The sequence below is a fragment of the Panthera uncia genome, assembly GCF_023721935.1.
Source record: "Panthera uncia isolate 11264 chromosome B3 unlocalized genomic scaffold, Puncia_PCG_1.0 HiC_scaffold_2, whole genome shotgun sequence".
In the NCBI taxonomy this organism is placed as follows: domain Eukaryota; kingdom Metazoa; phylum Chordata; class Mammalia; order Carnivora; family Felidae; genus Panthera; species Panthera uncia.
In genome coordinates, this window is record NW_026057583.1 from 844,651 (window position 1) to 864,110 (window position 19,460).

General features: G+C 44.6%; 1 protein-coding gene across 3 annotated transcripts in view; it reads right to left on the minus strand.

Annotated features, from left to right (window-relative positions):
• The window catches only part of AP3S2 (adaptor related protein complex 3 subunit sigma 2), a 57,966-nt gene that overhangs the window by 16,357 nt on the left and 22,149 nt on the right, over positions 1–19,460 (minus strand). For 2 of the 3 annotated variants that reach the window (XR_007454170.1, XM_049614286.1), the window contains exon 4: positions 18,393–18,464. The exons of the other annotated variant lie outside the window; for it this stretch is intronic. Coding sequence is in view for 1 of the 2 variants with exons in the window: in XM_049614286.1 (XP_049470243.1) it covers positions 18,393–18,464 (72 nt within the window). In the remaining variant the exon portion in view is untranslated. The remainder of the gene's footprint in view (positions 1–18,392; positions 18,465–19,460) is intronic. 3 annotated transcript variants of the gene reach the window in all.

The window sequence follows — 19,460 nt, forward strand, 5'->3', positions numbered from 1 at the left end:
CATCTTTCTAAAAACGACAGTGTTACCACAGAAGACAGTAAAACACTAATTAAATACAAAATAACACGGTCACGGTGCTTGTACTACTGGTACAGGAGGATACCAATATTGCAACACTCAAGTTTTAAGAAAGAATCACTGATAAGATACACACTTTACTATATTGAAAGCTAAGTGCCGGGGTGCCTGGCTGGCTCAGTCAAAAGAGCATGTGGCTCTTGATCTCGGGGTTGCGAGTTTGAGCCCCACATTGAGTGTAGAGATTACTTTAAAAAAAAAAAAGACAAGAAAAGGAAAGGAAAAAGAAAAAAGCTAAGTGCTGATAACTTTTTCAACCTCTTCTTGGCTTGGCTGGTTTCCTTAATTGCTAGGAAAGACCTCCAGAGGGAAGGGAGGGAAGAAATTCTTGGTAGGATGAGGTCTGCGTTCCCTCATCGCCCATGCTGGAGGGCAGTGGCGCTTGACAGGCCAAAGGAAGGAGATTCTAAGTGGACTCAGCACTGACAGGGGGAAAGGATCATCCTGGCCGAGAGTCAGTCTCTAGTTCTCACATGGCCAATTTTAGAAAGGAACGTGAAGGGGAAGAGCATATAAAAACACCTCCCAGAAACCTGGTACATACGCCTTCTTCTCCCTTATCCCTACTTTCATTCCAAAGTCCAATGTTCTATCAGTGTTTTGAGACCTGCCAGGAGTGCCTGTCCTCATCTCCGTGGTTTGCCTTTCACCTTCCCTGCCTACGAACGAACCCATGGTAATCAGACTCAACAGCTGTCAGGTGAGTACCTGTATAGGTGTACCTGCAATGAATACTACGGACCACACAGAGTACCGGGCATACCTGGATCCATCGGGAAGCTGGCTTTCCGGTGAGAGAGACAAAACAATGCAAGAAACAGTCAAACATTAAATCACCATTAAACTATCTTAATGGAAACCTTCACAAGTACATTAGATCTGAATAGACATTTTCCCAAAGACATACAAATGGCCAACACACACGCAAAAAGATGCTCAGGGAATTGCAAATCAAAACCACAATGGGATATCATCTCACACCTGTCAGAACGGCAAGAATCAAAAAGACAAGAACGAACGAGTGCTGATGAGGATGTGGGCAGAAATGAACCCTTGGGCCCTGTTGGTGGGAATGCAAATGGGAATGCAGCCACTATGGAAAACTGTATGGAGGTTCCTCAAAAAATTAAAAACAAAACTACGACCCAGTAATTCCACTTCTGGATATTTATTGGAAGAAAATGAAAACATGAACTCAAAAAGATATACGTACTCTCTGTTCACTGCAGCATTATTTACAATAGCCAAGACATGGAAACAATGTGTCGATCAACGTATGAATGGATAAAGAAATGTGGAATATAGATACATAGTAGAATATTACTCAACAGCACAGAAGGAAATCTTGGCATTTGTAAAAACATGGATGGATCCTGAGGGCCTTATACTAAATGAAATAAGTCAGAAAGAGAAAGACAAGTGCTATATGATCTCTCTTATACATGAAAGCACCAAATAAACAAACAAACTCATAAATAGAAGAGAGAGTGTTTGTCAGAGGCAGGGGGAGGGGGGATGACGGAGTAGGGGGTGGGAGAAATGTGTGACAGGGGATCAAAATAGTAAAAAAATAAAAAGAGAGCAATACAACACATGCATAAACTGGTATGCCAGAAACAGAAATGGAGAAAATATACTCAACGATTAAAAGAAAACACATGTAACTTGATTTTACATGGTGAAGAGATACTGAACAGATCAGATGATTTCCCAGAAAAACTGACTCAGAATGAGTAACACAAGACTAGGAGCTCTAGGTTTTATATTGTTTCCAGGGATGAGAAAACTAACTTCCAAATTTGGAATTTGTAGATTGATGTATCTGGCTAGAATAAAAAGATAAGGGCAAGGCAAAAAACAAAAAAAAGCAACATGTGGTTCATGATGTATGCTTGTGTGTATGTATGTGCTCGTGTGTAAGTGAGATAAATGACAGCCATCATACAAGGGATAGTACGGAGGAATGAGGATTGTTTGGTTATTCCAAAGTATTTGCACTGCCAAAGAAATTATGATGTAGAGGAATATTACGTTACAAAAATGCTGATGCCGTATGAGGTTAAAAATAAACTGGCTACAGAACGGTAAGAAGAGGAAAAAGTGTGTACTACTCATTTCTATGATTTCTAAAACAGAACATCGTGAACATAATTTAGCTTTTTCTGTGCTGCTTGTTAACATCCATATTGAATGCACTATGACGCTGAGATGCCCTTGGGGACAGGGTTGTCTGGTCCCAAGCAGCTCTGCCAAAGTAAAAGAAAGCAGGCGGGGACACGTGGGTGGCTCAGTCAGTTGAGTGACCAACTCTTGATTTTGGCTCAGATCATGACTCCAGAGTTGTGGGATCTAGCCCTACGTCAAGCTCCATACTGAGCAGGGAACCTGCTTAGGATTCTCTCTCTCTTCCTCTGCCCCCGCCCCCGCTCACACGCTCTCTCTTAAAAAAACAAAGAAAAGAAGAAAGCAGAGGCACCTGGGTGGCTCAGTTGGTTGAGTGTCCGACTTCTGCTCAAGTCACGATCTCACAGTTCTGTTTGTGAGTTCAAACCCCGAATTGGGCTCTGTGCTGACAGCTCAGAGCCTGGAGCCTACTTAGGATTCCGTGTCTCCCTCTCTCTCTCTCTGCCCCTCTCTGGTTCCTGCTCTGCCTCTCTCTCTCAAAAATAAACAAACATAAAAAATAAAAAAAATAAAAAAAAAAGAAAGCAGGCAAAGAAACAACCTGCTTTGTAAAGTTGTTTTTCTCTTTTCCTTGCTATTAGTGTCTCCTGAACTACTTTTATGACCTTCCTTAAACTTCAGACAGAGGCAGGACATTTGCACGATTTTCTCCAGATGTCATGTCATGTAACCCCACAAACCTCAATCCCCTGCCCTTGATTTTCTTTCTTTTTTACACTCACATGACCATACATTCTTTCCATGAAAAATGAATGAATCTAGTGGAATCTCATCTTACAGAAGTTTAAGTTCTAAAGTCACCAGAAGAGACAGGAAATATACATAGCCCCAAGTTCCTATACAGTCCTCCTCCGCCAATGGAGCTGCTGCCTTTTTTTTTTTTTTTTTAAACCAGTTAGCACGGTTAGCACTAGCTGAAGTGGCTGGCTTGTTTAGGAACCACACGGATGGAAACTCTGTAATGTATCTTTAAGCATTAAATCACTCCGAGCACCATAAGATGGTGAGAGGCACATGACAGGTACATAGGAACAGAGGCAAAGAGCGGATTCAAGTCTCCCAACTCACACTCATGCCAGCCATAAACAGATGGAGTCGAATTGTGGGTGGAATCATTCTGTACGTAGAATCTTCAGGGGCGCCTGGGTGGCTCAGTCAGGTGAGCGTCCGACTCTTGATTTCGGCTCAGGTCACGATCCCAGGGTTGTGGGATCGAGTCCCATATTGGGCTCTGTGCTGAGCACGGAGCCTGCTTAAGAGTCTCTCTCTCCCTCTGACCCTCTCCCCCATTTGTTCTCTCTTAAAAAAATAACAACAAAAATACAAAATAAAAATAAAAGAGAATTTTCATCCTCTTTTTTCCATATGGTTAGAGTTGAATCCATATAAGCTAAATATGTGTGTGTGAGCCCACCGTATCCACTATATACAAGATGCTGCTTTAGGTTCAAGGCAGTCACTCATTTTCACCAGAAGAATGTGACCTGTGACAACATCTGTTTTCAAATATGCTTAACATCACAGAATGGTAAGAGCTGGAAGAAGGAAGTGAAGATAAGATGTGAACCCTGTCCTCAAAGGGCTTAGAACCCAATAAGGAAGATAAAACATGTACAAAATTAACTATTGATTAAAGGAAGACTGTGAAAGTACTATGACCCAAGTACAAAATGCTGTGGCAGTTTGGAGGAGGTTGGGTCTTGAACGAGTAAACGGAGGAGAAGGCATCTGGGCAGAGGGAATGTGGCACAAAGCCAACAACTCACGAACTACCCTCCGAGCCCTGCCGACAGCTCTTGAAGAAAAGGATTCTGCGCACGCTGGCTGCATGTTTCACACTCTGCAGCAAAGCAGACTCATTGCATGTTATTCCTTCTTCCCCTTTTTTTAATTTCCAAAGAATTCCTATTATGAGTCAGAGTGCTCTGTGACATAGATTTTAAAAAGATGTCCCAGTAGGACTTTTTCTTACTCGTCTGTTTCACTCTCCTTCATTTCCTGCCTATTTCCCGTATTCTGCAATACTGGTCCCATATGCGAAGCACGGTACTGGGTAAAGAAAACGGTCCGGGCCTTGTCCGCTTGAATTTTATCCTCTCTCTGACTGGTTATCTGCTAACAAAACATGACCCAGATACATCTCTTTCCACACTGAGGGCACTAGCTCAGAAGAGGACACTGAGGGCAGTGTGGGAGGAGTGTGTGCTCTGCAGTCAGCAAATCCAGGGTCCGAATTCTGTCTCTGCTTACTAGGACCGTGTGACCTTAGAGAAACAGAGCTTTTCTACCTCGAAACTCAGTTTTTTCATCTGCAAAATGGGGAGAACTAGAGTTCTCACTTGACAGGCCTATTCTAAGGACAAAATAAGGTAATGCAGGAAATGAGACATTATATTTAAAGCACCTGGCTACTGTGTGCCTGAAATGTAAGTAAGCACTTGATGAATACTAGTTAATGGAGTAATTATACTCAAAGTCACCTTGTCCAACCTCCTTCCTGATGCAAGAATTTATTCTTCAGCTCTTGAGACAGAACAGACCCTTCACCTAAGCGGAGAGAGCTCGCTGCTGTTCCTAAGCCGCCCAGTCTACTGTGGAGCAGAAGGAACCGTCAGAACCTTCTTAGTTTTTTTGAGCTGCAGTGTGCTTGGAACCATTTCCATCACCTGGTCCTACCTATGCCCGCTGAAGGAACAAAGAAAAAAATCCCTGCCCTCTACCTGGGATTCTATCACTCTTCCTGATCTGACCAATTGGCAGGCAGTCAGATAAGGGAAGCACGATTTATCTGACCATCAAGACAAAAAAAATCCCAATGCCCTGCTTGGATCCACAAACCTGTTTCTAAGGAGATGAGGTACATCTGCAAGTTCCCGTCCCTTCTACAGCACTGGTCGTGAGAGGGCCATGGACCCCGCTCCACCCTCTCCGGCTCTTTACATGCTGGCTCAAAAACGGATGAAGCCATAATACCCCATAAATAAATAGCTCAGTATTGCTTCAGCACAAAGTTCAAGGCAGAAAATGGCAAGAGGTGAGGCTAGTAACGCAGGGTGGAACAGATGTCAGAGGTCCTTGTAAACAACATGAAGGGGCCTCGGCGCCAGCCATTTGGCAGTGGTCCCCAGCTCCTTCTACACTCTCGAGAATTCATTTGTATGACACGCTTCCTCAATCACGCATTTTAGCATTCATGCGGGCTCTGAGGACAGCAGGGGAGTGAGGCGTGTCCTCCTTTTCTTTAAGAATCACTGCTGTGTAGGATATAGAGCCACTGAATAATTCAGACAAGGGAAGCAAACAGTCAAAACACATTTTTAATGTCATTAGGGAGGTGTGTAAAGGATGGATTTAAGGGAGTAATGTTGGAGGCAGAGAGAACAGTGGGGAAAAAGAAAATAAAGACAAGGTTACCATTTATTGAGCTAGGCAATTACTAACTCCAGTCCTCAAAATAACCATGAATGGAGGATGTTACTTTACTTCATCAAGGCCAAGACTCCACTGATTATAAAACACACCGTTATTTTATGTACCACTAGAAGAGAAAAATGTTGCCAATTAAACTATGAAATGCCAGTGATGTAAGACAACTCTTGACCTGAGATGTTAAAATCACAAATATTACCCCAAATGGGAGTCTAAGAATCAATGAAATATGGGATCACCCCCGTTTTACAACCGAAGACAGTGAGGCACAAGAGTCTTGGAGATTTGAAGAGTCTTCGAGAGGGTGGCCTAAGCCACACAACTGGAATCCAGAAGTCTACAAAGCCACTTTAGGCAGAACCGCACTCAAGGAACACAAGGCTTCTCGTGCGCCCATGAAAAGGTTACCCATCTGCCAAGGGAGCAACGGCAAAGTTGAGTGAGTCTCACTTTGAAACTCGCGAGCATGCACAGGTCATACACCTTAAAAGTCAAGGTCTAATTAAAATCTCATTTATAAGAAGAGGTCTCTATGTGTGCTAATAATCAGATATTATATCTGAAAAGTACTTTGAAAATTTTTAAAAAACCACACGTGCAGAATTAGGATACACATTTATTACATGTCAACCAGTCAGCTATATTTGAGTGCCCTGTGCTGCTCAGAAAACCAACAAAACATTACAAACTGACACTATTCCAACAGTTTTCAATATAGTGGAAACAATTAGGACTAAAAACTTTAGAGCAAGAGCAAGACAAATAACTTGGAGAACCACAACACTGGAGTTCAGAGAAAATTTCACCGAATGTAAGACTTGGGCTGGGCCTGGAGGTCTGGGAACCTTGACAGGGGGACGGGGGCGGGGGTGCTGGGGGCGAAGGGGAGTGGTGTGGGCCCAGGCACAGTATGTCTGGAGGATGCACCTGATGGGCCTGTGGGGTTGGTATCCCAAAGCAGAGAAAGCCTAAGGGCCATGAAGGTCCACGATCCAGAGATCTTTGGAAGCAAAAGGGAAGAATGTTGACTAAAGGGCAAATGGGAGAAATGTTTTCTATGGAAGATGGGACCAGTGAGGGAGGCTGGGAAAAGGCAAAATACAGCTGCTGTAGCCACCTAGCGCCGATATGTTAGTTACCTGGATTCAGGGGAGGGGAGGGGAGGGGCGGGGCGGGGAAGGGAGGGGAGGGAAGGGAGAAGCAGACCTGAAGAAAATACTCGAAGAAGAGCTGACACCAGCTGGTGAACCCTTAGGGCTCAAAGGTAAAGCCCACATCCCTGAGACTGCAGGCCTTGAAGAAAGTCGATGTCGATGGCAGGTTGGGGAAGTTGAGAAGACATCAGGTGCAGAGGTTAGCGGGTGAAGGGCAGGTGGGAAAGGGGTGGACCCAAGGGGAGAAAATGAGTGGACTGGTGTGGTGGCAGGTCACCCAGGTGAAGTGGGTCACACATTCCAGGAAACAGCCTTGAGCTAGGTCAGAATGAAACGCAGATGTGTCGCCCACCTAGATCAGAGCATACGCGTGCTCAAGGGGGCACGCATACAGGAAAAGGCAGCGGGGCGCCCGGGGGCTGAGATGTGGGGGGTAGACCCATCATTCTCACTCGGTAGGCAGGAAAAGCAACAGCAGTCTTAAGGCCCAAGGGGTCAGGCCGTCAGCAGAGAACCTTCCAGAGGCTTCCATAACCAGCATCACACATGATATGTACAGGGCGAATTCAGGTATGTGGATTCTGAAAATCTAAATGGCCGCACTTGTGTCATGACTGGGCCAACAAAAGGCAAGTGCTCAGCTCCTGGCTTTGACAGGATGACTGTGTTCTTCAGCGGTCTCGGTACTTAAACCAGCGGGGGTGGGCCCAGGCATGCCTCTGCCATAGCTGCTGAAAATGTCTCAAGGTACCAGGGTACAGACCTGGCTGACATCACAAACAGGTTCAACATTTGTTCTCCACAGAATGCGAACCTTAATTCTGGAGCTCATAAAGAGATAAGGCCACAAAGATTTCACAACGACTGAGAATTAAATGTATTGTTTTTCCCAAGCTCACAGACCCATCTGCTTTCAGAGTCATAAATGTATCCTAAGGCACACTCTGGGCCATTACCCTAACTCTGCACACCACTCCCTTGGCCCTCCCCACGTGTGCTCTGGCCATTAATCATAGTTCCCAGGTTAGAGTGAAGGGGCTAATTTGCAGACCATCATCAATTTATCTGGCTTTAAGCTCAGACTTTGCCTTAGAACGGCAGAGAGCACTTAATGTTTACCGTGCTAGGCAATAAAGCTGTGTAGAGAGAGAACTGCCTGTACCCTTCGGTGCAGTGGACCTAAAGACCCAGGATGACAGGCAGGCAATGTATGTACGTGGTATATAACATTTCTTTTCTTGTTTATTATTATTATTTTTTAAAAATTTCATTTAAATCGGTTAGTTAACATGTAGTGTAATAATGGTTTCAGGAACAGAATTTAGCGATTCATTACTTACATATAACATCCAGTGCTCATCCCAACAAGTGCCCTCCTTAATGTCCATCAACCATTTAGCCCATCCCCCCCACCCAGCATCCCTCCAGCAACCCTCAGTTTGTTCTCTGATTTAAGAATCTCTTATGGTTTGTCTACCTCCCTCTTTTTATTTTCTCCCCTTCCCCTATGTTCATCTGGTTTGTTTCTTAAATTCCACATATGAGTGAAATCACATATTCATCTTTTTCTGTATAACATTTCTCAAAAGTTAGTCCCTACACTTACCTAGTTCCCCTCCCCAGAGGCAGTAACTCTTACTAATTTCTTCTGTAACAGTGATCTATAAGGACCTATCTGAACCTCTTCCCCACCCCATCTCAACTTCTATTACAGGTGACCCTTCAATGATTTGGGACTTAGGGCACTGACCACCCTGCCCTGTACCCCTGCACAGTTGAAAATCTGCATGGACTTTTGACTTTCCTCAAACTCAACTCCTACTGTTCACTGGAAGCTTCATCGATAACATAAATGGTCGAGTAAAACACATTTTGTATGTTACATGTACTCTATACTGTATTCTTATGAAAAGTAAGCTAGAAAAAGAAAGCATTAAGAAAATCGTAAGGAGAGATGCCTGGGTGGTTCAACTGGTTAAGCGTCCAACTCCCGACTTCAGCTCAGGTCATCATCTCACCTCATGATCTCATGGCTCATGAGATCAAGCCCTATGTCAGGCTCAGTGCTGGTAGCGCAAAGCATGCAGGACTCTCTCTCTCCCTCTCTCTCTCTCTCTCTCTGCCCCTCCCCTACTTGCTACTTTCTCTCAAAATAAATAAATAAACTTAAAAAAAAAAAGAAAAAGAAAATCATAAGGGAAATACATTTATAGTATGGTATTGTATTTATTAAAAAACAAAACACCTTGCATATAAGTGGACTCACACAGTTCAAAACTGTGCTGTTGGAGGATCAACTGTACCTCCCACGTTCCACGCTTCCATCCAGCCATATTGGCCTCCAGGTCTTTGTACTTGCTATCCTATCTACCTAGAATGTTCTTATCCAGAAAGCCCCATCTTTCTCACTTCCCTTTCCTCTTTCAGGTTTTTGCTCACACGCCATCTTATCAGAGATGCCTTCTTCCCTAACCACCCTACATAAAGTATCAAGCCATATCTCCCCAACCCTTAGCCAGCTTTATTTTCTTGCCTGCATTCATCATCACCTGACGTACATTTTGTTTCCCCTTACTAGATACAAGGTTCGTGAGGACAGAACTTTTTTGTTTCCCAAGCACCTAGAAGAGTGGATGAATAAACGAATTCAAAAATAACTGAGTAGTCAGTCGGTGCCAAGTATTGCGTTACAACCAGATCCACAGTGGTCAACCAGAAAGTCTGATCCCTACCTTAATAATATTATTGGGTGTGCAAGTGGCAAACAAACCAAAGAATGAAATACTTACTATGTACAGGCCCTATTCCAAGCATTTCCCAGGTATTTAATGCTCACAACCACCATATGAGCTAGGTGCTGTCACGATTCCCTGTCCACATGTAAGTTCCTGAGGCACAAGTCATACAATTCCTATGTGGCAGAACCAGGATTCAAGCCCAACTACACAGGCCGTAGAGTCTGTGCTCTTAACCAGGTACATAAGCAAACAAACAAACAAACAAAAAAACAAAAACAGAAACAAAAAACACCAAAAAAACTCCAAAAACCCACAACACACTGTGTTAAGGGCAGTGGCAAAAGTAGCGGAGGGGCACTGGGGGGCACAAGACAAATATACCTATTTCAGTCTACGGGTGGAGAAAGGAATGTCAGAAAGGTTTCAAAGACTAACTTCTTTGAAGGGTGAGTCAGAATTGTCAGTTTGGAGAGGCAGCGTTTTGGATACAAATGAGATTCGGTTTCGGATACAACTGAGTTCAAACTGAAGTGTGTTTGGTTGGTAATTCAGAAATTACGAGCAGACAGATGACTGTGTGGGACTTCCTTTTTTTTCTTCTTTTAAAATTTATTTATTTTAGGAAAGAGAGTGCGAGCAGGGGAGGGGCAGAGAGAGAGGGAGTGAGAGAGTCAAGCAGGCTCCGCACTGTCAGCACAGAGCCCAACGGAGGGCTCGAACTCGCAAACCGTGAGATCATGACCTGAGCCGAAACCAAGAGCCAGACGCCTCATCGACTGAGTCACTCAGGCGCCCCGACTGTGGGAGACTTCCTAAGAAGAGAGCGTCTAAAAGAAAAGAGAAGGGGGGCTTAAACAAGAGGTAAGAAGCCCAAAAGGCCAGACGGAATGGCCAAAAAGGTGGATAAAAGACCAGGTGAAGGGGTGCCATGGGAACGAGGAACAAAGAGTACTTTAAGAATGAAGAGGTATGGAAACTGCTTGGGGAGAAGGGCACCGGGAAATGCTCACTGGACCCAGCACCAAAGAGGACAGGGCTCTCCACAGCCTGGGTGCCATTTATTCCTGTGAACTTTGCTCCCACCCTGCAGGGCGTTTGCACACGCACCAGGCAGGGGCCCCGCTGGCATGTGGTAGAGGGTAGTCAGGGATGCTAAATACCAGCAATTCAATGAAAAACTGCACTACCCAAAATGTCAATAATGCCTCCAATGGCAGACCCTCTCTGGCTCAAGATGAGTTTACGCATGGTTCCAAGTCCCCCCTAATGTTCACATGTTCCTCCCCACCCTTCACCTTACCTTCACTACCTACACTGCTCTGTCTCCTAGAAGTCTGGTTCTGGAAAACAGAAATGGACAAATTCTATACATTTCTACCTATCTTATCTATCATATTATTCATGCTTTAAAATTCTCAAAGTCTGAGATTCAGTGCAAAGAATGTGGGTTTTTAACGTTTCAGGCATTTCAGCCTGAGCCTCGGCTTGCTGATCTGTCATACGGGGCTATTACCACCTCCTTTAGGAAAGGTTACTGGGCGTGAGGTACCCACCACAGTGCCCGGCACTTGGCAGCTGCCAATCGACATTAATTTCCCTTCCCCTGATGGCTGTTCTTGACTTTATACAGCCTTCACTGCTCCTCTCCGCTAGCCATGATTTTCTACCTCAAATTGCTGGTGTCTTCCCCCAATTATTTGACTCTGGGCCATCACACCTGTGCTACTCGCCCAGCCTCATTCATGTCATTACAAGTCAGCACAGGTCACAGGTCACTTGCACTCAGTGGGCTGCGTAACCTGTTCCCACACCGAGAACCCCGGACGCTCAGCCTAAAGCACCGATGGGCTACCATCTATCCCGCCCACCTCCGTTTCAGAGCCGAGCCTCAGAAACAGCCATTTCTTCAAAGTCTCACTCTTCTTTCTCCACCTCTGATCACATATCATTAAATAAAAGAAGTCGCGATTCGGTACTATATTATTCCAGACCAATAATTTATATACACCTTAGTTTTAAGATGTACAATATGCAGATGTACTATATATGTGTGACTAAACGCAGTGCCTATGACCACTTCTATGAATAGGGCAAGATGAGAGCTCCCTTATATAATACCATGCCTACTGAGAAATTAGACTCAACTTATGGCATCTTTTCCAAAAATGTGGCTTACTCCAAGGCCAAGGAATGTTTGTATGTGACCCATCCTTCTAGCTGGGCCTATGAGCTTCTTGAAGGTAGGGCTTTTGTCTTTTCCGTCTTTGTATCTCCATATCTAGTACAGTGTCCTTCTTATTAATAAACGTTTATTATTTGTCTGATAACCATTGGAGGGAAAAAAAGACCAAAAAAAATCTCAACAGACATTAGTACTTTTGGTCCCAGAGCCCAGGTAAGGAGAGATGATTTGTGGAAAGTCTCTGTAAGGAAGAACGTACCTGTCTCCCAGATAATGGAAACAATTTATTCTGTTAAGGAATTTTAACTTCTTAGTCACCTTGACTTCATGTGAGAAGTATGGGATATAAATGTCTGCCTTTCTTTTTCTTTCTTTCTTTCTTTCTTTCTTTCTTTCTTTCTTTCTTTCTCTCTTTCTTTGTTTCTTTCTTTGTTTCTGTTTCTTTCTTTCTCCCTCTCTCTCTTTCTTTCTTTTCTTTTGAGAACAAGCAGGGGAGGGGCAGAGAGAGAGGAGTACAGAGGATCTGAAAAGGGCTCCATGCCAACAGCACAGAGTCCCATGTGGGGCTCAAACTCACGAACCGTGAGGTCATGACCTGAGCCGAAGTCAGTCCCTTAACCGACTGAGCCACTCAGGTACCCCCAAATGTCATAAATTCTAGTAGAAACTGAAAGGCTGCTACACGAGAGGTCTTTCTCCGAGATTCAAACATGCTTCCTTCTTACGCAAGCATTCCTCTATTTTTCTGACACTGAAATTTCTAAGTTCCTGCCTGTAAAGCGAACCTGAAGCAAATGTCAGCTTTTCCTCTTAAAGATAAATGAAAAGGGGTGTCTGTCTGGCTCAGTCGGGAGAGCGTGTGACTCATGATCTCAGGGTTATGAGCTGGAGTCCCATGCTGGGTGTAGAGATTATGTAAAAATAAAATCTTAAAATAAATAAATAACCAAATAAAGAAATAAATGAAAAAAATGTGGTAGTCATTAGTAATTCTGAAAACAATTTCAGGCTCCCCCTAATCCCGAGCACATGGTAGGAATGCACTCCCCTAGCCACTTAGGTGTAGGCATGTGACTTGCTGTGACCAATGAAGTGGGAGCACAGCGGGGTGTGGCGCTTTAAGAGCCAAGACACAAATGCCCAGGTGGAAGTACATGTTGAGGAGGGTTTCATCAGCCTGAACACCCAAGTGACTACAGTGAACAGAGACACCACAATGATCACACGGCATGAATGAGAAATAAACCCTGTTGCTACGGAAGCTACTAGAATTTGGGGGTTCTATATTACCTCCTCTACCTAGATTGATACAAACGTCAAGCCTGGCAAAGGGCTCTCAACTAGGGATCAAGAAATTCTGGGTTTTATCTTAAGAGCAGTCCAATCCTCTCCTGCATCATAAAGGATAACAGCAAGAACAGTAGGACGGAGCCTCAATTCTAACCTTTCAGGGCACCTACAAATCAACAATCAAAGTGATACACAATTTGTTTTATCCGTAACATATCCAAGTAATATAATTAGTCATAAGCTTTGCTACTGACTACAATCTTGACAAACACTAGGTTTTATTGAAAAGGCAGGATAACAAACAGATACTTCTAAAGGTCAGTTTTGCTGTTTTGTGTACACTGGCCTCCTAAATGCCCTTAACCATTAATAAGGAATGATTAAACAGAGGAAGAAGGCTCTCTGTAATTTCAAGCGGCAGACAGTGAGACCACGCACCGAGGCAGTGCAAGTTCGGGTAAAGAAAGTGAGAATGTGCACTGCAGCAGACGTTAAGTGTAGTTTGGCGCAGTCTTAGCTTTTCTTTGTTTGTTTTAAACAAAGTATAGTGAAGTTAAAGATTTTAAAAATCATTACTGCTAGTCTGTCCGTTGTTCTGAAAGGGTAAGATATTGCGCTTCTGAAAAATATTCTGCCACAAAATTCTCATCAAGCATCAGCAGAGAAGGGCTCAGGATACGATGACACAAAAGGCTGGCCTAGGCTCCCCCCTCTTCTCTCTTGGGCATATCCGGAAAGAAACAGGTAGCCAGGCATGGTCAGCACGCCAACTGGCATGTTCTCAAGCACTAAAACTCAAACAGAATGTCTTCTTCTTCTGTGCCCAAACCGCAACTCCTTCATCACTAAAAACACACAAAATATGTGTCCCTTACTCTTTCTTGCGTTCCTGGGAACTAGCAATCAGGATACCAGCTTCAGTGTCACTAGGGTGTGGAGGGCCTTAACGTCACTAGGGTGTGGAGGGCCTTAACGAGCTCTGTTATCACAGCTCTGTCCTCAGGAGGGCCATTTAATAAGCACTGTCCATTATTACATTTATGATCCTTTCATGTTGGGCTCACCAGTTCATTCCAATTTTCAGCCCTCAACATTTTCCCATGTCAGCAGCCTATACTTAGCAGAGAGTTCTAAATTCCATACTATGAGGTTTCTTGGCCTCAGACCCGCCCCAAAGCATATGTTGCAACTGTGCTGAGACTGCCCGTTACAAACTGAAATCTATAAAAAGGACGGATAATTCCCTCGATACAGCCACTGAATTGTGACTGATGACCGAACGCTGAGCGCCCCAACTGAGAGCCCAATCCAGCTTCGGTGGTGAGGCACTGGTAGATCAAAACGTTAGGCTGCCCACATGGTTTTCTTTGAGCAAAACTCAATTCACCGCAATGAACATCGATACCTAACTCAATCGTGACACCGAGCTGGGGCTGGGGGTCTCCGAATGCCACAGGGAACCAATCGCCCCTGGCAAGATAAGCTCCATATGGCACGGTCTGGATTGAAGACTACCCCCAGAGACTGTGAAATCAGACTGCACCCAGCCTGCGGCAGTTTAAAGCATGAGCGGCCTCACGAGTCTAGTTACCTAGGAACTCTTTGGTGATGCTCACGTGAAGACCACCTCACTCAGCAACAGGTACCACGCTGGGTTCAGTGAGGGAGACAAGGACAAACACAAAGATAAGGACGGTCTAATCAAGTAGGGAACACGCACAAACTTACATAAACCAAGGCACATAATGCCATAAACAACACTATAAATGGCCCACAGAGATCATGATGGGCCAAGGTGACGAGGTCAAGTTTACTAGGGTGGTAGGATTCGAGCTGAGCCTGAATGACAGGCTGGATTCAGTTACAAAAAGATGTGAAAGGCAATTCGGGCCGAGGCTCTGAGCAGGAATTACAGCGTGACTGAGACTGGTCCAGTCCGCTGCAGCAAGGGTATCCCGCAAGAAGTACTGGTAAGGAAGACTAAGATAGAAAAGGGACAACTGTGGACAGCCGTGAATGCCTGGTTAGGAGGTCAAGGTGACCAAAAATGGTCTATGCTCAAGGGAGCAGTTAGTCTAAAGGGTGGTTTAGGAAAAAATATATAATTCCAGTGTGCAGGATCAATAAGAAAGAAGAGGAAATAAGGTTAGAAAACTTGTCAGGCGTAACTGACATCAAGAGGCACTATAACTTAAAGATAGCACTTGACCTACAGTCAGAATCTGACTGAAAAATATAAAGGATGTTAAGTGGGACAAGTGGAGAATTTAAATATGAACTGTATACCGAATAATAGTATTTATTAGTGTTAAATTTTAAATATGTTAATTACATTGTAGTTAATTGTTTTTTTTAATGTGTATTTATTTTGAGGGGGGAGCACGAGCAGGACAGGGGCAGAGAGAGAACAGGGAGAGAAAGAATCCCAAGCAGGCTCCGTGCTGACAGCGCAAAGCCCGACACGGGGTTTGAACTCACGAACCGCGAGATTGTGACCTGAGCCGAAATCAAGAGTTGGACACTCAACCAACTGAGCCACCCAGGCGGCCCAATTAATTATGTTAATTAGAGAACTATGCACAACGGGTTACATAAGACGATTTCCTTGTTCTGAGGAGACACCTGCTGAAGTACTTAGGGATGAGAAGTCAGGATGGGTCAAGAAGAAAAGTATGTACGTCTAGAGAGAGACATAAAGACAAGTGGGCCAAATGTGAGTAACTGGTGAGAACAGATATAAGAAGCCTACAGGAAGAAGCAACAGGTTTTAGTGACCGACTGGCTACTGGTGGCAAAGAAGAGGGAGGAGAGGTTTTGAGTGTATTTGACAGAGGATGGAGGCAGCACTGGGAAAGGGAGGCCGGAGGAGGAAACGGCTTTCGGGAGACACGTGCCGCATCTGGCTCTGGGGAAGAAGCGGCTGGAATGAATTGAGGAAGAGGTGCCATCTGGTAGCGGGAAAGACAGGGACGGGACTCAGGCCACACTGGATTAGAAATGACAAGTTTGGGAATTACCCAGACAGATGATAATTTACACTGAAAAGTGGATACAATCTGGGATCCGAACAGGAGAGTGAGAAGAGCGAGGGAAGAGATGACAAACCTAAGTTAGTGACAGGAGGTGGGAAGAGAGTAAGAGAGAAGCCAGAAAGGTTCTGTGTAACAGAAACAAAGGTGGAAAAGGATTAAGACAGCAGTGCGCCACGGAAGGATCCACAGCCTCAAATGCTGCATGAACACGACAGAAGGTGATATTGGCAAATGAGAGCAGGAAATCGCCAGTGAATTTTGGGTAAGAGTGAAAGCAGGCCCCAGGGCTCCAGAAAGGGAAAAGATGAAGTAGAAATGGGAGGCTGGCGTAAGTCACGCACTCAAGATGTTTACCTTTAGTGCAAGTGTGTGGAGATGAGACTACAGTTAAAACGCGGGAAGAGCCGTGCTCTGTGAGACTGGGGTTACAGGGGAAGGAACAAATCAAGGCCCCTCAAAGAGGAGGTGACACTGAGATCACGGTGTATGCTGGGTAGAGACAGGAAGTGGCTGTGGCTCTACATATGGAATGAAACACACTTTCCTTTAAGGCAGGAAGAAGGGGTGAAGAGGTGAAGAGACTTAAGGCAGAGAGAAACTTCTTCGGTTCCGAAGGATGGAGTTCAAGGTCCTTTGCCTACTTGAGTAAAAAGACCATTTCCACCTCTATGCAGAAGATAAACTTGAATTAGCAGCTGCTCTACCTGAGGGCAAAGACAAGCCTGAAACCTCACTACAAGAAAGTCACCTGCTGGAAGACACCTTCAGACACTCTTCAAGGGAGGAGGGGGAGATGCTGACGCCTTGCATCAGCACTTTCCAAAATCTCAGGAAACAGGGATAGCAATTTCCCGATGTCAGGTGAACAACTAAAAATAGACAGTTTTATCAACTATAAAAGAAATCTGCAGCAGCAGCAAATTACTTTATGGAACCTATCTGAAGATAAGACATAGGAGAAAGAACAACATTTTTATGACTTTTTATTTCCTTTGAAAGCCACACCCACTGGTATAGATGGGAGGTGGATTTGAACTGTGGTTCTCCTTAAGAGAAATTACAACATAGCGGCACCTTTAACAACTGACAAGCCTAAAGCAACTCTAAATGCTTGCAAAGAGGGGACTAAGAGGTCTCTGAAATTTCTAAGATTCTTTCATATGAAAAGGGAGAGTGACCACATCCAAAGCACCAATGAGCTCCGGGGGCCTCGTGAGCCTATCGGGGAGCACCGAGTCAAGTATCTACAGCAAGAGTGGGGTTCTGTGCCTCTCTTGTACCAGGCTTCCCCTGGAGCTGTGGAGCCAAGCCAGATGTTGAGAGAGAAAACTTCACTCCATTCCAGCATCCAACCTTAAGAATGCACTCACCACATCTGTCTGGAAAGTGTCGTCCGACAGTCTCGGGAGAGTGAACAGAGACTGAAGATCCTACTGGAAAATGACGCGAAAGGCCTCCAGATGGCGATGCCAGCGATGAGGGATGTGAAAACAACTACTTCGTTGTGATAAAAATAAATTCATAAAGGATCACGGCTTAGCACTGAGTAGCTGTCTTATAAAAAATCATTCCCTCTCTCCAAGGGCCATGAATCACAGTGACAACAACCCGCTGAAGGAAACCAGGATCAAGCACGACTAAGACACGCCAGGTGAACGGCACTGGGTACGGCATGAGCCCCGCGGGATAAAACAAATGTGGCAGTTCCCATCCCCTTGCTGGCTATCTCTCGCCTTGAATTTGGCACATGAGGACACAGACCACGTCAAAATTATGCCGGCAGCACAAGTCTGAGAACATGTACTTTGTCCTTCAATTCTGCCTGACAGTCAGCTTCCCTACTGAGTATCACCTGACCTCAAACTGTGTTACTGATGTCTGAGTCACTCTATTACTCTTGGGGAAAATTATAAACTCTGCTAGCCAGGTCAAAGACCCTGTGTCATGATTCTTCCAAAGCTTCACTGTGTCACTGGATTATGCCTAGGGAACTCGTTTCACAAGCCACACAAAGCAATTTCTCTCACCTTCGGTGTGGCCGTCAGCCAGTCATCACCGTGACATCACTGCCCTATACCAAGAAGGCTGTCCAGGTCAAGATGGACAATGACATGGGCCCGGTAATAATCACCTGTGTGTTAAAACTAATAGCAGATCTTAGCAAAATACCCCCAAAATTATGAAACTCAAGTTATTAAATGAAACATGTTCTGGGACTACTCCCGGAGTAAAAAGCCACGAGAAAGAACAGGAAGGTGTAGAGATGGATAGTTTTCTAGCAACCCTGCTCAGGGAGAGAAGGTACCTTATCCATATGGAAGATCAAATCCAACTCACAAACATTTTCAAAACACTTATCCAGGGTCTCCACAAAAACCTAGGAAACAAGGAGAAACAGAAAAAGAAAAGAAATCAGAACATATTCACATCTTCGTCACTGTCACATTTGAAAGTAAAGGGGAGCAGTCGTGATACCATTTACCTTATGATGAATTTCAGAATAAACAAAACAACTACCAGCATTAGGCAATCATCCTACTATCCCAATTTAGAGGGCACAGTCTAGACCAGGTCAATCTTGTTTTCAGTACAGCAATACAACCAGCAGACACGTGGGGCTTTCTTTCCCCCTTTAGAAGATGCTACTTTACATAGAAAAATAACAAACTGAAATACCAACTACTTGCAGCACTGTGTCCTTTCCCCAAGCCTCCACCTGTACCCACAACAAAATTTCCTTATTTCGGTGTTGCTATAGGTCTGTCCCGCTCATTTCAGTGAACATTAAAACCTCAAAATGCCTTTCCACGAATTGTTAACAAGCTCACAACTTTAGGTTTTTAACTTCTTTTTTTTTTAATTTTTTTTTTTTTTAACGTTTATTCATTTTCGAGACAGAGCATGAACAGGGGAGGAGCAGAGAGAGAGGGAGACACAGAATCTGAAACAGGCTCCGGGCTCTGAGCTGTCAGCACGGAGCCCGACGCGGGGCTCGAACTCACGGACCGTGAGATCATGACCTGAGCCGAAGTCGGATGCTTAACCGACCAAGCCACCCAGGCGCCCCGGTTTTTAACTTCTTAATATAACAGGAAAGGGTACTGATGAGAAGAGTAGGGCTTAGTGAATTTTCAGAATGAACATATCACGTAACCGACCACCATCCGGATACCGCGTGGACTATCACCAGCTCTAGCCGCGCCCTTCACGCCCCTCCAAAGGTAGCCGCCATCCTGACTCTTGTCTTTGAACTTACACAGATGGCGTCACACAACAAGTACTCTGTCTGACTTCTCTCATTCAACAGTGCTGGGGAGCCCCTCCATGTTGCTGTGTGTCATAAAATTCGTTGTTCATATTCGCTGCCATAGAG